The sequence below is a fragment of the Leptodactylus fuscus genome, chromosome 1 (genome assembly GCF_031893055.1).
Source record: "Leptodactylus fuscus isolate aLepFus1 chromosome 1, aLepFus1.hap2, whole genome shotgun sequence".
NCBI classification, from domain to species: Eukaryota; Metazoa; Chordata; class Amphibia; order Anura; family Leptodactylidae; genus Leptodactylus; species Leptodactylus fuscus.
The window spans coordinates 120,542,817-120,563,822 of record NC_134265.1 but is presented as its reverse complement, the minus strand read 5'-3'; the positions used below and the strand labels follow the sequence as shown (position 1 = coordinate 120,563,822).

The 21,006-nt window shown below is 41.5% G+C and overlaps 1 protein-coding gene across 2 annotated transcripts in view; it reads left to right on the top strand.

The window, feature by feature from the left end:
• Positions 1-21,006, top strand: part of GRK3 (G protein-coupled receptor kinase 3) — a 210,248-nt gene that overhangs the window by 137,106 nt on the left and 52,136 nt on the right. For both annotated transcript variants that reach the window (XM_075276596.1, XM_075276595.1), the window contains exons 4-6: positions 4,874-4,975; positions 8,775-8,849; positions 20,319-20,380. In XM_075276596.1, the coding sequence (XP_075132697.1) occupies positions 4,874-4,975; positions 8,775-8,849; positions 20,319-20,380 (239 nt within the window). The remainder of the gene's footprint in view (positions 1-4,873; positions 4,976-8,774; positions 8,850-20,318; positions 20,381-21,006) is intronic.

Here is a 21,006-nt window from a genome sequence, read left to right as displayed (position 1 = left end):
GTATTGTCTGCCTTCTATCAATTACCTACAGCTAGAGTACAACAGTATTGGCCGCCTTGTATCAATTACCTAAGCTAGAGTACAACAGTATTGGCTGCCTTCTATCAATTACCTACAGCTAGAGTACAACAGTATTGGCCGCCTTCTATCAATTACCTACAGCTAGAGTACAACAGTATTGGCCGCCTTCTATCAATTACCTACAGCTAGAGTACAACAGTATTGGCCGCCTTGTATCAATTACCTAAGCTAGAGTACAACAGTATTGGCTGCCTTCTATCAATTACCTACAGCTAGAGTACAACAGTATTGGCCGCCTTCTATCAATTACCTACAGCTAGAGTACAACAGTATTGGCCGCCTTCTGTCAATTACCTACAGCTAGAGTACAACAGTATTGGCTGCCTTCTATCAATTACCTACAGCTAGAGTACAACAGTATTGTCTGCCTTCTATCAATTACCTACAGCTAGAGTACAACAGTATTGGCTGCCTTCTATCAATTACCTACAGCTAGAGTACAACAGTATTGTCTGCCTTCTATCAATTACCTACAGCTAGAGTACAACAGTATTGGCTGCCTTCTATCAATTACCTACAGCTAGAGTACAACAGTATTGGCTGCCTTCTATCAATTACCTACAGCTAGAGTACAACAGTATTGGCTGCCTTCTATCAATTACCTACAGCTAGAGTACAACAGTATTGGCTGCCTTCTATCAATTACCTACAGCTAGAGTACAACAGTATTGGCTGCCTTCTATCAATTACCTACAGCTAGAGTACAACAGTATTGGCTGCCTTCTATCAATTACCTACAGCTAGAGTACAACAGTATTGGCTGCCTTCTATCAATTACCTACAGCTAGAATACAACAGTATTGGTCGCCTTCTATCAATTACCTACAGCTAGAGTACAACAGTATTGGTCGCCTTCTATCAATTAAAGAGGATCTTTCATGGGTTTGGGCACAGGCAGTTCTATATACTCCTGGAAAGCTGACAGTGCGCTGAATTCAGCGCACTGTCTGCTTTCCTGATCGGTGCCCCGAGTAAAGAGCTATCGGTCCCGGTACTGTAGCTCTTTACAGTCAGAAGGGCGTTTCTGACGGTCTGTCAGGAACGCCCTTCTCCATAGCAGCGCCTATAGCGCTGTACTGTGTGAGCGGGGAGGAACGCCCCCTCCCTCTGCTCACAGTGCTCATCCATAGACGAGTATTATCAGGAGGGGAGGGGGGAGTTCCTCCCCGCTCACACTGTACAACTGACTGTCAGAAACGCCCTTCTGACTTTAAAGAGCTACGGTACCGGGACCGATAGCTCTTTACCCAGGGCACAGATCGGGAAAGCCAGCAGTGCACTGAATTCAGCTTTCCAGCAGTATATAGAACTGCCTGTGCCCAAGTCGGTGAAAAGTCCTCTTTAACTACAGCTAGAGTACAACAGTATTGTCTGCTTTCTATCAATTAACTACAGCTAGAGTACAACAGTATTGTCTGCTTTCTATCAATTACCTACAGCTAGAGTACAACAGTATTGGCCACCTTCTGTCAATTACCTACAGCTAGAGTACAACAGTATTGGCTGCCTTCTATCAATTACCTACAGCTAGAGTACAACAGTATTGGCTGCCTTCTATCAATTACCTACAGCTAGAGTACAACAGTATTGGCCGCCTTCTATCAATTACCTACAGCTAGAGTACAACAGTATTGGCCGCCTTCTATCAATTACCTACAGCTAGAGTACAACAGTATTGGCCACCTTCTGTCAATTACCTACAGCTAGAGTACAACAGTATTGGCCGCCTTCTATCAATTACCTACAGCTAGAGTACAACAGTATTGGCCGCCTTCTATCAATTACCTACAGCTAGAGTACAACAGTATTGGCTGCCTTCTATCAATTACCTACAGCTAGAGTACAACAGTATTGGCCGCCTTCTATCAATTACCTACAGCTACAGTACAGCAGTATTGGCCGCCTTCTATCAATTACCTACAGCTAGAGTACAACAGTATTGGCTGCCTTCTATCAATTACCTACAGCTAGAGTACAACAGTATTGGCTGCCTTCTATCAATTACCTACAGCTAGAGTACAACAGTATTGTCCGCCTTCTATCAATTACCTACAGCTAGAGTACAACAGTATTGGCCGCCTTCTATCAATTACCTACAGCTAGAGTACAACAGTATTGGCCGCCTTCTGTCAATTACCTACAGCTAGAGTACAACAGTATTGGCCGCCTTCTATCAATTACCTACAGCTAGAGTACAACAGTATTGGCCGCCTTCTATCAATTACCTACAGCTAGAGTACAACAGTATTGGCCGCCTTCTGTCAATTACCTACAGCTAGAGTACAACAGTATTGGCTGCCTTCTATGAATTAACTACAGCTAGAGTGCAACAGTATTGGCTGCCTTCTATGAATTAACTACAGCTAGAGTGCAACAGTATTGGCCGCCTTCTATCAATTACCTACAGCTAGAGTACAACAGTATTGACCGCCTTCTATCAATTACCTACAGCTAGAGTACAACAGTATTGGCCGCCTTGTATCAATTACCTAAGCTAGAGTACAACAGTATTGGCTGCCTTCTATCAATTACCTACAGCTAGAGTACAACAGTATTGGCTGCCTTCTATCAATTACCTACAGCTAGAGTACAACAGTATTGGCTGCCTTCTATCAATTACCTACAGCTAGAGTACAACAGTATTGGTCGCCTTCTATCAATTACCTACAGCTAGAGTACAACAGTATTGGTCGCCTTCTATCAATTAAAGAGGATCTTTCATGGGTTTGGGCACAGGCAGTTCTATATACTCCTGGAAAGCTGACAGTGCGCTGAATTCAGCGCACTGTCTGCTTTCCTGATCTGTGCCCCGAGTAAAGAGCTATCGGTCCCGGTACTGTAGCTCTTTACAGTCAGAAGGGCGTTTCTGACGGTCTGTCAGGAACGCCCTTCTCCATAGCAGCGCCTATAGCGCTGTACTGTGTGAGCGGAGAGGAACGCCCCCTCCCTCTGCTCACAGTGCTCATCCATAGACGAGTATTATCAGGAGGGGAGGGGGGAGTTCCTCCCCGCTCACACTGTACAACTGACTGTCAGAAACGCCCTTCTGACTTTAAAGAGCTACGGTACCGGGACCGATAGCTCTTTACCCAGGGCACAGATCGGGAAAGCCAGCAGTGCACTGAATTCAGCGTTCCAGCAGTATATAGAACTGCCTGTGCCCAAGTCGGTGAAAAGTCCTCTTTAACTACAGCTAGAGTACAACAGTATTGTCTGCTTTCTATCAATTAACTACAGCTAGAGTACAACAGTATTGGCTGCCTTCTATCAATTGCCTACAGCTAGAGTACAACAGTATTGGCCACCTTCTATCAATTACCTACAGCTAGAGTACAACAGTATTGGCTGCCTTCTATCAATTACCAACAGCTAGAGTACAACAGTATTGGCTGCCTTCTATCAATTGCCTACAACTAGAGTACATCACTGAAGTGCTGTTTTAGCCTAACCCTGGCTTTATACGGTGTCACACACTATACATGTGTACTACATGGCTGATTGTATTGACATGCATTTTTCTGTGACTTGCTTAAACGTTCATGGTTAAGCATGTTTTGTAGTTATATAGTTGTAAATGTGGGTCGTTCATTTTTATGGGTGACTCATTGCAGTTATTTATTGGAAAGTTGAGTTTGTAAGGAAAGGTCACACAATGTGGTATAATGTTTTATGGCTTTCATACCACGAACAATTGGAAGAGGCGTTTTTTTTTTTTTTTACTCTTTCTAAAATTCATTCTAAAATTCTGAGCTTGTATGTATGTTTCTACATTGTAGTCTTTGTTTCACCTGTGGAAGGTGCCCTGCCACTTTAGACTAGAGCGGCCATTGATCTCCAGTCACTGCTGAAGCTGATTGCTATAATTGGCACTGGATCTGTTATAACATTGCTGTCAGAATTAAGAGATCTGAGGACAGGAATTTTCCCAGGCTTCTAAAGCTCTCTCTGCTGCCTAGACTAGAATAGCAGCAGGTTTTCTGAAGTGCTTCCTCTTACTCGCTTTAAACGTATTATTCACTACAAGAACATGTCGCCTGTGTAGTCTGCACATTCTCTGGTCATTTATAGGTAAAATTACAAATATCTCACTATGGCTAGCTATACTAGGTTAGCAAGGAGAAAAGATCAGGATCAGACTGCACACAGGGGTTTCTTGTAGTCTGTAATCATGGAGACCCATAGATCTGCTTAGGAATCATGTAGACAAATGATAGGACATTTGCAGAGTTGTTAATTTTTCTTTAAGTGCATTGGTTACAAAGTTGTATAAGATGTGTAAAAATAAAGCTGTCGGTACATACTAGATATTTATTCACAAATTCTACCATTTTTTACCAGTTGATAGATCTGTGTGGAGGACTGCTGTAGGCCTCAGCGATCACATATCCTGGATAACCCCTTTGATGAATTTTGATGTCGTCATTTACTTATTGCTCCAATGGTGCAGCAGAATATGCCAGTGTTACTTACAGAAGCATTTTATTCATCACTGGTGTTTTTAATTAACGTACTTCAGATTAGCTATTGATCATCTATAACATGGAACGTATTAGGAGAAGACCAGACATGCTGTGGCATTTACACTATGGTCTTCCATAAATCCTTTTAATTACTTTGTAATGTTTTTTCCACCTACGTTCAGCAGAGCTACATATTTATTTGCTCGCCTATGGTAATTCATAATTAGACCGTCTTCTGTAAAATATACTTTGTAGCCCTGAATTAATGAATATTACAAAATGCCAAGAAGTTGTGGTTGACACGAGGCATTGATCACCTCTCTCGGTTTCAGATAAAAGAGTATGAGAAGCTGGATTCGGAGGAGGACCGCCTTTGTAGAAGTCGACAGATTTATGACACATATATAATGAAAGAACTACTATCTTGTTCACATGTAAGTATTCTCTTTTATCTTCCTATCTTTAAGGCAGAATTTGCTTAAAGCTGGCTCTTGGTCTCCAGGCATTAAGTAGTGAGTGAGCAGTGTTTTTTGCCCACTTTCTGCTTTTACATTTACAGTTATGTTGCAAGAAATGACTGTCGCTGCCCTCAACCAGACATGGCATTTCATGGTCTAACCATGGGTACAGTGCTTACAGTACTGGAGGCTATCAGACATGTTTGCTGTCTGCTAATGTAGTTTTCCTTGGGAACATTACTTTGTGTTATCTTATCCATGTAGATTGAGAATATTTTATATTTAGTAGTACCATAAACATGCTAAAGAAGTATCCACTGGATATGCCATAGGTGTCTTCTAGATCCTGGTCTCACTTCAAGGACTCATATGGGACTGCTGGAGGTAGCCAAAACATAGAAGTCATTGAAATTAATGCAGTAGCGCACAGTAATTCACCCTGCTGCTTCATTCAAAACTGAAGTGTAGAGAACCACTGATCCCCACAGATTAGTAAATTAACCCTATCCTTTGGATACTAGGTAATTTGTTGTAACTGAAATACCCCTATAAAATTGCATATGTTATACTGTCAGTCTGGTTGTGCAAAAATTTATCATGGTTGGAACTTGCAACTTGGTGGTTGCAGTGTGTCCAAAGTTGTGTCAAGCAACTACAAGTCACAGTTTTTATTTTATAACATTTTGGGGGAAATTTAATCTGAAGGATAGACATAGGAACACACGTCTCTGATCATTTCACCATGAATTTTGTATGGTAAAGTCTGTAGGTGACAGGTAAAGAGATATAACCTTCAGTACATTCTTAGGGGGAGGGGTTCTTCACTGAAACACTTATAGAGCATATCATTCAGTTTGTGGTATAAATCGAATCACTGGTCCTATGAGATTATTTCTGTTTATTGCTTGAAATGGAGATGGCTGCTCATAGTCGTCATACTTTGTGCACATTAAGTATAAGAACACAATCATTGTATGCATGTGACAGTCCCATCCATTTTAGTGACGAGCAGTGTGGCACAGTGTCAAGTGCAGCACAAAGGACCTGACATGTGCATGTTATGTCACTCATGATGAATTGCATAAAGTTTTTTTGAACAAGGAAGGAAGTGTTGCATGGGATTCTGTTTTTATCTATCTATCTATCTATCTATCTATCTATCTATCTATCTATCTATCTATCTATCTGTCTTCCATATCTATCTATATCTCTTCCATATCTATCTATATCTCTTCCATGTTATATATAACTATATTGTAACCATTATATATATTGTGAGAGAGTGAAGGGTGGGGTCTGGGAAGATAGGTATGTCCCAGCCAGGCAGCTAACTGGTGTTTGGTAAAGACCCACACCAGGGAGGTCAGCTGACTAATCAATGCCTGATAATAGTCTGTGTGTGAGGACTAGGAGTGTGGAACCACACTGACAGAGCTGACCTGTTCAGACTGAACATACAGAGCAGGTACTGTGCCACCCATTGTTGTTGCCAAGGTGGGAGTCTGGTAGCCAGGCTTCTGTATTGACAGGGAAAAGTTTGTTTGTGTTTAGCATAGTTCTCAGCCGAGAAGGGTTTTGTTTTGTTTATTTGAGCCTTTGCAAGGCAATTAATGCACTACAAGTGAATAAAGCTTGAACTTGTGTGCAACCCAATGTCTGTGTCCCTGTTTTCTGCACTGCTACCGAGCATCTGCCTGAGCGGTTCACCACAATAAATATATATATATATATATATATATATCTTCGATTTTTGTAATGGAGTATGATGTGACCCTTAGTTATTGCAGGTGTCTGCTTCACAGTAATTCCCAAGAGCCATTTTTTTTTTAAATATGGAGCAATCAAATATATTCACTATGTATTGTAGTGTGTTGTCACATATTATTTTGGACTGATAACTTCCTGTTAAAGAGTTTTTTCAGGAATACCCAGAAAAAAAAATCAGACCTAGAGGGTAATTTATTTATAACGCCACCATATTCCACAGTGCTTTACATGGCTTAAAATAATAATAATACAGATTTGGGAGAGTGTGTGCCTACATAGGCAGTACGGAGACTTAAAAGTTATTCCTGCTCCGCTAGGGATTCTGGGTAAAAATCTGTTCCTTTTGGAATAGAAATACTAATTTTGGCAATTAAATCCGCATCATGATAGTAGACTTATTATGCATGATGTTAAGGAGGCTGCCCTCTAGAGGGCGGCATACAGAGGCACTGTTCTCCTAATTACATCCTGAAGAATAACTTGCATATTTTTTACCCAATAATAATTATTATTGTTATTACTATTATTATTATTATTCTTACTCTTGTATAGCGCCAACATATTCAGCAGCACTTTACAGACATTGTGAGCCCTATATGGGACTAACTACTTTCCCTATCAATATGTCTTTGGGGTGTGGGAGGAAACCGGAGTAATATATATATATATATATATATATATATATATATATATATATATATGACCCCCCTGTTGAGGAGTCCACCATTCCTGTGCTGCCAGTCATACTACTATTGAGGAGCATCAGAGCAGAGGTGAGGGACTATGTGACGGGATTTAGTAGACGAGGAGTGATTCTTTTAATATGTTATGCCCCATTGGCCCTTTCCAGATACCAGGATTGTGATGAATGTAAAAGTTTTCTGTTTTCTTCCTCTATTTAAAGAATGCTTCTACCAGTTCTTGCTTTGTCCTTTGTGTGCTATAAGCTGTGAATGCATGCTCTAGGGAATTGGCTACAAAATCGAGCTGTCACTAAGAAATTGCTTCATATAATAAGTGGTCAGATAGGATCAGCTCTGCATTTCTCAGCTTGCCCTTGGGATTCAATCACATAGATATCAGCAAGTACCTAACAATATACCTGCCATTACCATTCTAAACATTTGCCTAATTTTACCTGGTAAGCAGAATATGCTCACATACAAGTCAGGAAATTATTATATTTTGTTTTATGCAAATATTATTCGTCTTTACTTGTTTTATACACATGACTTGTGAGTAGAGGCTGCTAAGTCATTTAGTAATAACTGTATAAAATGCTACCAGTATCTTGTATAATGACTCACATTTGCTTTAGTACATGGATGAAATTAAACTTTCCATTTCCATGAAAGGGTCATTGAAATTGCAGGAAGGTCATTGTGTTTAGTTGTCAATTATTATATGTTGTACTTAAAGGGATCCTATCATTCAATCACTTTTTTCTTAACTAACACGTTGAAATAGCCTTAAGAAAGGCTATTCATCTCCTACCTTTCATTGTCTTCTCTGCGCCGCCATTCGCCTAAAATCTGTTTTTTCTCGGTATGTAAATGAGCACTGAGGGCAGCCCCAATTTTCTCGTGGCCAGCGGGAATGCCCGAGGCCTAGAAGTTACAAGCCGCCACCAGAAGAAGATGCGGTGAAGACCTTACTGCAGAAGAAGAGGAGGCAGTGCTGGAGAGAATTCTCTTGCAGCATTGGAGCCGCCCCCAGTGCTGTCTGAGTGCTAGGGCTCACCCCCAGTGCTGTGAAAGAACTCATTTACATAAGGAGAAAAAACAGGATTTTAGGTGAATGGCGGCGCAGAGAAGACAACGAAAGGTCGGAGACTAATAGCCTTTCTTAAGGCTATTCCGACGTGTTAGTTTGAAAAAAAGTGATTGAATGATAGGATTCCTTTAATGGTAGTACACTATTACTTCAGCTGACATCTCTACATAAATATATTTATGGGATTGATTATATAAATCAATGTAATAATGACCTGTATATTATTTGTCCATAGGCATTCTCTAAACAAGCTGTAGACCATGTGCAAGCTCATCTTGGAAAGAAACAAGTGCCCCCTGCTTTATTTCAGGTAAGAGATACTGTACAGAATATTAAGCACAATTATTATTGTTCGCTATGTTCACATAAATTTGTTTCCAATTATAAAGCCATTAAACCACTTTTTATGCAAAACATAATTTTTATGAAGTTTTGATGATTTTCTTTTTAATTTTCCATGTGATTATATTTAAGAAAAATAAACTACAGTATCCTGCTATTTTCACTCTGTTCGACTGATGGCAGTCTTTGGCTGGGTTTACACCTGTGCTTAAATTCTGTGCAACGATTCCGTCCCCAAATCTGCTTGAAAAATGTGGAAGTAGGACTTTTCTCTGCATTTTTCGGTCAGAAACCCGGTGGGTTCCAGCCGGTAACCGCTTTGTAAACGTATTGGGTTTCTGTTTTTCAGATCCCCAAGAATGGAAACTCGAGCACTAGTGTGAACCTAGGTTTAACTTGCTAATTCTGTAGGAATTCTCATTGCAGCAGTGACATCACAAATAGGACTGATAGGATCACAATAGAACCTCACACCTCTTCAGATAACTCCCATTGTGAGCCATCTTTGCATGTACTACTGACAATAGCTGAGGTCACAGCTTATTTACTCCTCTCCCTTCACAGAGCATGTCCAGTAAATTCTACCATAGACCTAAATGAGTCACCTCCAGACTATTATGGCCTATGACCATGAATATACTGGAAACCATATCCCTAAATGCTGTTAACACAGCAGAGGAGAACCTCAGGCAAGATGACAGCCTCTATAATCATATACAGAAAATAAAATCAAGAAATGTACTTAGCAAATAGAAACAGAATAGAAAAAAAAATTGATATATTTCACTGCTATTCAGCTTTCAATAAATCAAATTGTCAACACTCTCCTATTAAGGGTGGATTTTATGCCTCAAATCTAGAGGTGGAATTTTGCCTGACAGTGCTGAATGGTAGCAAAATCTTCATGTATAATGTCACGGGATGGTTAGAGTCCGGCAATAGGCAATGTGTAATATATATTTCATGTGGAATGTATTCTCTAACCTGTTGTAAACATCAGTGTGTAGTTGGCTGATTCGGGTCTAGTGTGTTAGCACATTGTATGCAAATACCTCTAACTAGTGAGGACAATGGGTGGAGATAATCTGATCAGTGTCTCCAAGAAGATGTTGGATGGTGCATTGTCCATAGTAGACAGGGAGTCTGCTCTCCTTGGTATAGGTGAGGGGGGAAGGATCTGTGACTCAGCCCTTCCCACCCACAGATATAGGAAGTAACAGTTTAGTATATAGATGTAGCTGGAGTTAGTATGTGTTAGCCGGCCTGTGCACAGCTCTGCAGAGAGCCAAGATATAGTTACAGGACCAAGGAACCAAAGTTATCATTGGATTGTGACTTCTGTGGACTTATTGTTATTACGGTTGATGTGACCGCCGCCGGCTACTAACTTTGTGGATTACAATAAATTGCTGTTGTCTCCCGACCTCTTGCGTCCGTGTTGATTCAAAAGACCATCCGGAGGAAGACTTATACCTTTGCTCCGTGACAACTGGTTGGCAGCGGTGGGATCAACAGCGGACAGCGAGATGGACTACAGCAGCTCAGCGATTAATGGAGCCACAACCTCAGAATACAGGAACTGGACTATGGCAAGTCTACAAGTAAGGGCCCAGGAACTAAACCTGAGTTACCAGGGAAGAACGAAAGAGCAACTGATCGAGGCACTGGAGGAGATGACCCTGCAAAGCGACCATGAGGAGGGCTGCCCCCAGGAGACTGGAGAGATACGGGAGTGGCAGGTACAGACCCAAAAGAGCAGATGGGTTGTTTTGTATGAGGAGGAATTGGCAGTGCTGGGGCTAGAAGCAACTGCAGAGCAAAGGAGTAGAGCGTTACAGAGGGCTCAGGAAACGGAGAAGGAGGAACAGAGAATGGCGCATGAAAAGGAAAGAATGGCGCATGAAAGGCGAATGGCTGAGATAACTAAGAGGAATTATAATCAAACGCCGACCCCCAGCCCAACAGTGAGAGAACCACCATATGTCTCCCATAAACACTTCAAGACCTTTGATGAAGCGGCTGGGGATGTTGATGGATATTTTCAGGACTTCGAACACCAGTGCCACCTGATGGAAGTCCCAGAGAAGGATTGGGTCCGGTATCTGGTGGGGCACCTACGAGATGGGGCTGCGGAAGCTCTCAGAGCCATGGACCCTAGTGATCAGCGGGACTATGAGGCCATTAAAAGAGCGGTGCAGAAGTATTATGCAGTCACTCCAGAGACCTACCGAGTTCAGTTCCGCTCTTTGTCTTACAATGGGGGAAGCTCCTTCCACATGTTTGCCCACAAGTTGAAGCAAGCATGCAAGCGCTGGCTAGAAGGAGAGGAGGCTGTCACAGTCGATAAGATCCTCCAAGTCATACTTAAGGAACAGTTCTTTTCCCAGTGCCCCGCTGAGATCCGTGAGTGGGTGCTGGAACGGAACCCAGCCACAGTGGAGCAAGCTGCTTCTCTTGCAGATGAGGGCCTGACCATCAAGCCGCAGTGGAAGAGGTTGTTTGCAGAGGAGCGGAAAACTACCACAGTCCGCCAGACACCCTTCAGCCAGCCACCCACCTTTCGTGTCCGGCCTCAGGATTACAATTCCCCCTCTACCCTTGCCCCAGCCCATCGGCCTCCAGCTATGAACAACCCTGTCCCTAGACAACGACCTACTGGAAGAATGCTAGAGCGCAGATGTTTTGGTTGCGGGCGGCCTGGACATTTGCAAGCTAGTTGCCCTGTTAACATGGGGGCACGGGCCACCGTGGCATCTCGGCCTATTCACTACCTGGGAACCACCCCTAGGACAGAAAGTTTGGCCCCATGTCCAGATGACTCCATGAATGACCCATCTGTTCCACCTCCAGGGGTCTATGGGATTCAGCCTTCCGCCACACATCCCGCAAACCTTCAGAGGAAGCACTTGCAGGAGGTCCTACTGGATGGCCGAACAGTTGTTGGATTCCGGGACTCGGGAGCTTTCCTAACGGTAGCGGACCCCCGAGTTGTGCGACCCGAGGCCCTAGAGGAGGGCCCTGGCATTTCTATCAAGTTGGCAGGGGGTACTCAAAGACGTATTCCTAAAGCTACCGTGGAACTCGACTATGGTTATGGACCAAAACGATGCACAATTGGTGTGATGAGCGGGCTGCCGGCCGATGTTCTGTTAGGCAACGATGTTGGAAATCTACAGTGCCACTTTGTGGGAGCAGTGACCCGAAGCCAAGCTCAGAGAGACGCCAACATGGATCGACCGGATTTTCTGCCAGATGCCAGCCCTTCAAACCTACAACTTTACCATTCAGTACCGCCGAGGGAACCAACACCAGAACGCAGATGGGTTATCCCGGCAGGAGGACATATGAGCTATAGAGACTGATGTGCATTCCCCAATTTACCTGTGTAGGCCAATTGTGTCATGCACATGTTTTGAGAGGGGGAGGGGTTGTCACGGGATGGTTAGAGTCCGGCAATAGGCAATGTGTAATATATATTTCATGTGGAATGTATTCTCTAACCTGTTGTAAACATCAGTGTGTAGTTGGCTGATTCGGGTCTAGTGTGTTAGCACATTGTATGCAAATACCTCTAACTAGTGAGGACAATGGGTGGAGATAATCTGATCAGTGTCTCCAAGAAGATGTTGGATGGTGCATTGTCCATAGTAGACAGGGAGTCTGCTCTCCTTGGTATAGGTGAGGGGGGAAGGATCTGTGACTCAGCCCTTCCCACCCACAGATATAGGAAGTAACAGTTTAGTATATAGATGTAGCTGGAGTTAGTATGTGTTAGCCGGCCTGTGCACAGCTCTGCAGAGAGCCAAGATATAGTTACAGGACCAAGGAACCAAAGTTATCATTGGATTGTGACTTCTGTGGACTTATTGTTATTACGGTTGATGTGACCGCCGCCGGCTACTAACTTTGTGGATTACAATAAATTGCTGTTGTCTCCCGACCTCTTGCGTCCGTGTTGATTCAAAAGACCATCCGGAGGAAGACGTATACCTTTGCTCCGTGACATATAACATTCATCTTTTGCTTTGGATATCAGTGTAAGTTTACCCGACACATGTCATATATTAAAAGAAGTGAAATCCGCTGTGTAAATCTGCAGGAGATGTAGACATGCTGCAGATGTTAAGATCTACACTACATGTCAGTTTCTGCATGGAAATTCTCTGTCGCATTTAGATAAGGTTTCTAATCCTCACTGTCCACAAATTTACCGTAATCGTCAGTATCTTAATCATTTACTCACAGAAAAGGACCAATCTAAAATATAAACTTTAGTACATAAAGCTAAAACACTAAACTGTACTAAACCAAATAAATATCAGTGCTCCAAATATTCACAAAGCCAAAAATGTCACTGAAGGATAAAACCAGAAAAACTTCATATGGTATGGTACCACGTTCACCCTTATGACATTATGGCATACAAAAAAGAAAACTAATATACAGCAAGATAATATACCGCAACTCATTTCCTCAAATCTTAAAGGGGTTGGCCACTTTCAAACCAATTTTGAAAACAAATGTTATTGTTTGTACAATAAAAAGATATACAATTTTCCAATATATTTTCTGTATCAATTCCTCACGGTTTTCTAGATTTCAGCTTACTGTCATTCTGTCATTCATTCTGTTACTTCTAGAGGATAAAAATCTGGTCATGTGATTTACGGTCCATGGTCATGTGATTTACAGTCCATGGTCATGTGATGAGCACACAGGTGCCACTCGTTACCAGGCAGATGTCTGATTATTGTTTTGTGACTATAATGAGCGGCACCTGTGTGCTCATCACATGACCATGGACCGTAAATCACATGACCATGGTCAGACTTTTATCCTCTAGAAGTAACAGAATGAATGACAGCAAGCCGAGATCTAGAAAACCATGAGGAATTGATACAGAAAGTATATTGAAATATTATTCAACTTTTTATTATACAAACCATAACATTTGTCTCTCAATATTGGTCTGAAAGTGGAGAACCCCTTTAAGTTTGACCATCAGGGGACAAATATTAAAACCATGGGCCTACCAATATAATACAATACGTACCTAGCAGTCCCATAGCTAACTGAGATAACACAACTGATGAACTTACTAATGGTGAGAGAGTTAAATTGCAGACTCCCAACCCTACAATGACAGAGGAGGACAAAAGCCATTGGTAGCCAGATGAATAAAATTACTAGAGGTCTTCCTCATCCCATATGGGATGTGGAAGCCTTATATATTAGTCATATATTATATAGATCCTTTTTCTGTGAGTAAAATATAATTAGGTTTGTTAAAATTGATCTACTTTTCTAAAACAGAGTTTTCTGTAGGTTAAAGGTGTGTAGGAGGCCTAAGGCTTAGTTCACACACGGCAGATGTGTTACAGAAAGTTTTGCGACTGTTCTATTCGTTTGTATAGGACTTCCAGAAACCTAGACACATTGCAGAAATAATCCTATTTATTCATTTGAAACTGATGTTCAGATTTAAAGGTGGAGCCACGCGATGTCGTAGGTGCAGTTACAGCCACATCCAGTTTCTGGGCCAGTTAACTGGACCAGTATATTTCGGCAGTATATTAGGGCCATAGCACATAGAGAATATCATGAGGCACCACCTTCAGGCTGATCATACATATTTAGATTAATGTTAGTAGAAACGTCATTAGGACTGACTAACCATTAAGGGAGCGTGGAAGGGACGTTTCTGGCATCATCCGCCGCCATCACCCATTGCATGCAAAATGTAGAAGTTGTGCAGGAAAAGTCTTATCTCTCCATCTATCTATATACACTCACCGGCCACTTTATTAGGTACACCATGCTAGTAACTGGTTGGACCCCCTTTTGCCTTCAGAACTGCCTCAATTCTTCGTGGCATAGATTCAACAAGGTGCTGGAAGCATTCCTCAGAGATTTTGGTCCATATTGACATGATGGCATCACACAGTTGCCGCAGATTTGTCGGCTGCACATCCATGATGCGAATCTCCCGTTCCACCACATCCCAAAGATGCTCTATTGGATTGAGATCTGGTGACTGTGGAGGCCATTGGAGTACAGTGAACTCATTGTCATGTTCAAGAAACCAGTCTGAGATGATTCCAGCTTTATGACATGGCGCATTATCCTGCTGAAAGTAGCCATCAGATGTTGGGTACATTGTGGTCATAAAGGGATGGACATGGTCAGCAACAATACTCAGGTAGGCTTTGGCGTTGCAACGATGCTCAATTGGTACCAAGGGGCCCAAAGAGTGCCAAGAAAATATTCCCCACACCATGACATCACCACCACCAGCCTGAACCGTTGATACAAGGCAGGATGGATCCATGCTTTCATGTTGTTGATGCCAAATTCTGACCCTACCATCCGAATGTCGCAGCAGAAATCGAGACTCATCAGACCAGGCAACGTTTTTCCAATCTTCAATTGTCCAATTTCGATGAGCTTGTGCAAATTGTAGCCTCAGTTTCCTGTTCTTAGCTGAAAGGAGTGGCACCCGGTGTGGTCTTCTGCTGCTGTAGCCCATCTGCCTCAAAGTTCGACGTACTGTGCGTTCAGAGATGCTCTTCTGGCTACCTTGGTTGTAACGGGTGGCTATTTGAGTCACTGTTGCCTTTCTATCAGCTCGAACCAGTCTGGTCATTCTCCTCTGACCTCTGGCATCAACAACGCATTTCCGCCCACAGAACTGCCGCTCACTGGATGTTTTTTCTTTTTCGGACCATTCTCTGTAAACCCTAGAGATGGTAGTTCGGGAAAATCCCAGTAGATCAGCAGTTTCTGAAATACTCAGACCGGCCCTTCTGGCACCAACAACCATGCCACGTTCAAAGGCACTCAAATCACCTTTCTTCCCCATTTTGATGCTCGGTTTGAACTGCAGGAGATTGTCTTGACCATGTCTACATGCCTAAATGCACTGAGTCGCCGCCATGTGATTGGCTGATTAGAAATTAAGTGTTAACGAGCAGTTGGACAGGTGTACCTAATAAAGTGGCCGGTGAGTGTAGAATCTTTATACATGTACATATATATATATATATATATATATATATATATATATTCACTCATATAGGATGCTCATGTTTGTAGATCTTCTGTAATTTGCATCATAATTGATCATTTTAATAAGTATACCAGGGATACTTTGCATAGCAAAATTGATTCATTTTTTGTATTGTGTGCTGTGCATGAGCGACCCAAGACAACACATTGATTCATTTCATACCCGAGGACGGTGGATATAGCTCCAAGTAAGATCTATTAGTAGGGAAAGTTACCCTTACTTTGAATTATTATACAGTCGGTGTATGATGAGGAACATTGCAGTATTGTCAGGTACAAGGTGAATACATGAGAAGAGAAGTTGACCTGTGTTGGAAGTGGCCATTGTATGATATTAAAGAGATGTCATGGTAGCCTTCTTTTTACTCAAATGGAAGCCCTCATAGTCAATTTACACTTTGTTTGCTGTTTTTCTATAACATCGCCTGAAAAACCGTTCCCTCTTCAACCTCTGGCTTGTAGATTTCCCCACTGTTAATAATGGCTTTGTATTTTCTACCAGCATTAGTGATAAGTGTGAGGACTGATGCTTTCTGTGTGACCCTCAAGAGCTCTTGAGACATTCCACGTAGAGATGCTGATGGCTTGGCAGGCACTTGCTACTTCTTTTACTCACTGTGAAAACCTACACGGCAGCAGCCTTACACCTGATAAAGGAACCGCTGGTAGTGACAGTGTTTTGTCTTGATCATTTGGCGATGTATACGACCATGAATGAAAGAACTTTCTATGGTCTGAGACTTGCCAGAAACCCAGCCATGATTTCCTTATTGTGGTTAGGTTGTCAAGGAGGGACACTATGTGCATGAGAGAGTTGCCAAGACAGGCTAAGGAAAAGACTTCTTCATGGTCATATCTGTCAGCAATCTGTCACCACTAAGATAAATAGAGAACTACATATTTAAATTTGAAATAAGTCATTAACTTTTAATTGTCTATTAATTTAAATATAGTAATGTTTATGGGAATATTCCTTTTAAAGGGGGATTGGAGTACAGCGAGGATAACCTTAATATCACCTGATACTGAAATATTATGATAAACCTGTTGTAATACACAATGCATTATTTTTGTATTAGGATGGACTTGAGAAGTATGCTGTACATTTAGACCCATCCATGGGGTCTATGCATTTTTTGAGGGGGTGGAATCGGTTAAAACTATGGTACTGCTGGTGATACTTTGTTTAACCAAGGGATCCAGTCAGTGAACTGTAGGCAACCTTTTACAGCTTAATGTACACGGCTTACAGATTTTTGTGCCTTCTAGGATGCGCTATGTTTAGCTTACATCTAAAAACAAACAAAAAAATACATTATTAGCAATTCCGCTTTCAAAATGTTGTGATGCAGTGGTGATGGTATCCAATGCACCTAAAAGTATTCTGCTGGCACCTGCTATTATGGATTGGCTATTAATAAAATAACTAGCTCCTGGAATGAACTAGCTGCGGTTTACAGTAATATGGCAGTAATATATAGGGACAATATATGGCATGTTTAGTCTTTTACAACATTGGCAACTGTACAAGTGGTGATATCAATTTGGTCACAGCTCAGACTGTGATTTTATTTTTGGAATGGGTCTGCACATAAAACAACTTTCCCAATAGACCACCTCGGGATAGTAGGAGGAATCCTCTTTTCCTTATGCTCATTTGGAGGGTGTCGCCATCAGTGAGGTGTTTGCTGTGTCACCTAATGGTTATAACTTGGCCTGGGGTGAGATATTATTCTTCTATCTAATAAGCTGCCAGTAGTGTTATGCCAGTGACTTGGTCAGTTTGTTGCTTAATAAAGCGTTACAACTGATTCCTCTACCAAGGTTAGAAGAAAATGGCAAGAAAGGGATTCACCTCGCTCCATGTCATAACCGCCAATAAATCCGTATCTCTCTTCTTCAGAATTGGCCATTGTCAAACAGCAGGTTTGAGGTTGAATTATTAACTCCTTGTGTTATTTGTTTGTTGGTTGAAAAGATAAAAGTTCCGTCTTCTACTTTAATACTTTAAATCCTCCACATTTATTATTTTTAGACAACATTTCTATAGCTTGAGAGATTCCATTGTAGAGGTAGGACTCTCTGTGCTTCATATGTACAGTAAACCTAGAACTGCCTTGCTGATGTTCCTTATGGCATCTCAGTTGCATGTTTTACCTACACTTTTTTGTAGCCCCCTATGTAGGTGGTCTTGTATTTTCCCCTCAAAACCTTACACATTAGCTAACTATCAGTCAAACCTACTGAACACCTAATGCACATGAAGACCCTTGTGGTAGATGTTTAGAGTTAAGAAGTTAGTTTGATCTTGACTTCCCAACCCCAAGACAGCCATACACGTTAGAAAGAAATGGGCTGATGGTTGAACAACCAATAAATGAAAGGTCATTCAGTTTATAGTCCATATTAGTGGTTCCAGTCATTCAGACTGATCATAAGTGTGGCACCGGGTGACGGCCAGTCTTTCTGGGATAGTACTGGGAATGCTTTAAGAAAAACTCGTTAATGGTCAAAAGATCTTTCCTATAACTATTGACAGTCATTGATCAGTTCAAATGATATTTCAGCTAAATGTACTGTACATGTGTATTAGAGGAGATTGCTGCCGGCCAGACAAGTATTTGACGATGATCTATCTAATGTTCTTGGACTTCAGTAATAAATAGAGGCTGTATGGATTGGTTGTACTATTGACACGTGAACACAGTTGTTTCACACCTTTTATTTGTCAGGTGGTTGGTTTGCCAAGGATTAGAAGGATCTTTCTGCAACAGATTTCTCCCTCTACAGTAAAATTGGTGAAACTGATGGACAATTTACATAATGGAAGACAGATTTGCATATTCTTCCCATGATCCCTCACAGTGGAGCACATATGGCTTAATAAGACTCCACACACCTACATGGTGGTCTTTCCCTAAGGAGTGACGATATCCCCTTGGCCAAACTAGTGTCACAATTGCATGTACAGATTTCATCACTAATTTCTACCTTGTTCCACAGCCTGTATTTTCTGCTTTGTATGACCCTTTATAGTACTGGAATGTACAATAGAGAGAGGACCAATATGAGTGGTGTTGTAATGACAAATTATTTAGGTAACTTGTTTGTATTTGTGGTGTAGATGGCTGCCTGTGCCAGTTGGGTTAACGGGGCCTTTTTTTCCCCCCTAAACGTGTTACGTTGATCCTTTAGGGCTAGTTCACACGTAAAAACCGCCTGGCTTATTTTGGTAGTGAGAAAAACTAGGTTTTATGACCTTGAGGTGTTTTTTGGAGCGTTTTCTGGAGCAGTTTTTGGTAAAAACTGCTTCATAAAATGCCAGGAGGTTTCCCCTCCCCTAAAGTGAATGGACTGTAAAAAAAAAAAAAAACAAAACAAAAAAAAAAACGCTAGGCGTTTTCGGTCACTAGGTGTTTTTCGCCTCCCATTCACTTCTATTGCTTTCCTCAGGCGGAATCCTCAGGTCATGTTGCAGAAAAAAAAAAGCTAGCAGTCTCCATAGACCACCATTGTATGGAGAGAGATTTTGAGGCCTCATTGCCTCATTGATGAATAACACTGCTCTCTACACTAAAGGGGCCACTACTGTAAAGCCTGTATTGCCTGTATCTGATACAATGTTGTGGTATTGTCAGTAGTGCTAGGAATATCATATATAGGATACCTTATTCCTAATATGTTCTCATACCGTTTCATTGACTTTCTTAACTTGTTGTGTTTTCCAAAACTGTTAAAAATAAATCAAAATTGCTGGTGGATAAAGATATGAAATACTTATAACTATTCTCTTTTTCGTTCATTTTAATCTGTGGCTTTTGCTGAAATTAGTTTTCCAGTATTTATATAATGATGACTTTTCTTTTGAATAGACTATTAGAGGAATTGATGGTGAGGAATCCAACCCCAAGCACAGTAATGGGGTGGCATTCCTTATTTACACTTATGGGCAACAGTGCTTGATGCTGCCAGCCAGTCCCACTTCACCCTCTTCTCCATGCCGCTCTGAAGGATCCTGGAGATTGGAAACTATTAGAAACTCTCCTCAAATCTCTGTGCTTAGTACAGCAGAGATCCTCACTTACTACAATGAATGATTTCCTGAATAAGACACATTTATTTATGAGATACATTTTCACTTATATTGCAGTTAACTGGATTGGCCACTAGATGGCCACAGCTAAAAAGTCAGTATTATACATTGTGATCTTAGAAAAGTGACATTTTGTTCAAATTGGAGTTTGTCGACATAATTATTTTTTAGTTTTTGTATGTGAAATGGCGTTTTTAGCTGATTTTTTTTTTTTTTTTAAGGTAGCTGGGTTTGTATCGTTGGTTAACTTACTTACACAATCTCTGATGTGTGTTACAGCCATACATAGAAGAAATATGTGACAGTCTTCGGGGAAAGATATTTCAGAAGTTTATAGAAAGGTAAGACCCCTTTATCCCTGTGTAAGACTGTACTTAATCGCTATATAGGTTTTATAGTACCCAGAGCATGTGAAGATTTGAGTTGGCTGAAATAGAAATAGAAAATGTGTGAATGATGGCAAACTGGCACCCAATCCAACAGTCTTAATAAATCTGTCTCTTTGTTCTTTAATGTTGTTCTACTTAAAGATACAGCTCGTAGAGATGAGCGAACACTGTTCGGATCAGCCGATCCGAACAGCACGCTCCCATAGAAATGAATGGAAGCACCATTCATTTCTATGGGAGCGTGCTGTGAGCGTGCTGTTTGGAACGGCTGTTCCGAACATTGTTCGCTCATCTCTAAGGCTTTTGTAATGTGTGACCCTTGCACTACAGATGGATTGGGTTAATACTTGTGCAGGCTCTTGACCAGTTGTGTTCAGCAGATCCATTGATTCCTTAGCTAATGATATACAACATTTGCACTTTTCAAAGCAGTCATATATTCATTTAATCTTTCTTTTAGAGATCTGTATCAGCAATTGCTAGACCATCTGTTCCACTGCATTTGCTGTGTCTAAAAGCAAGATTAGTTACTTAAAGGAAGTCTGTCACCAGGGTGGACCCCTTAATGTAGGGCATCT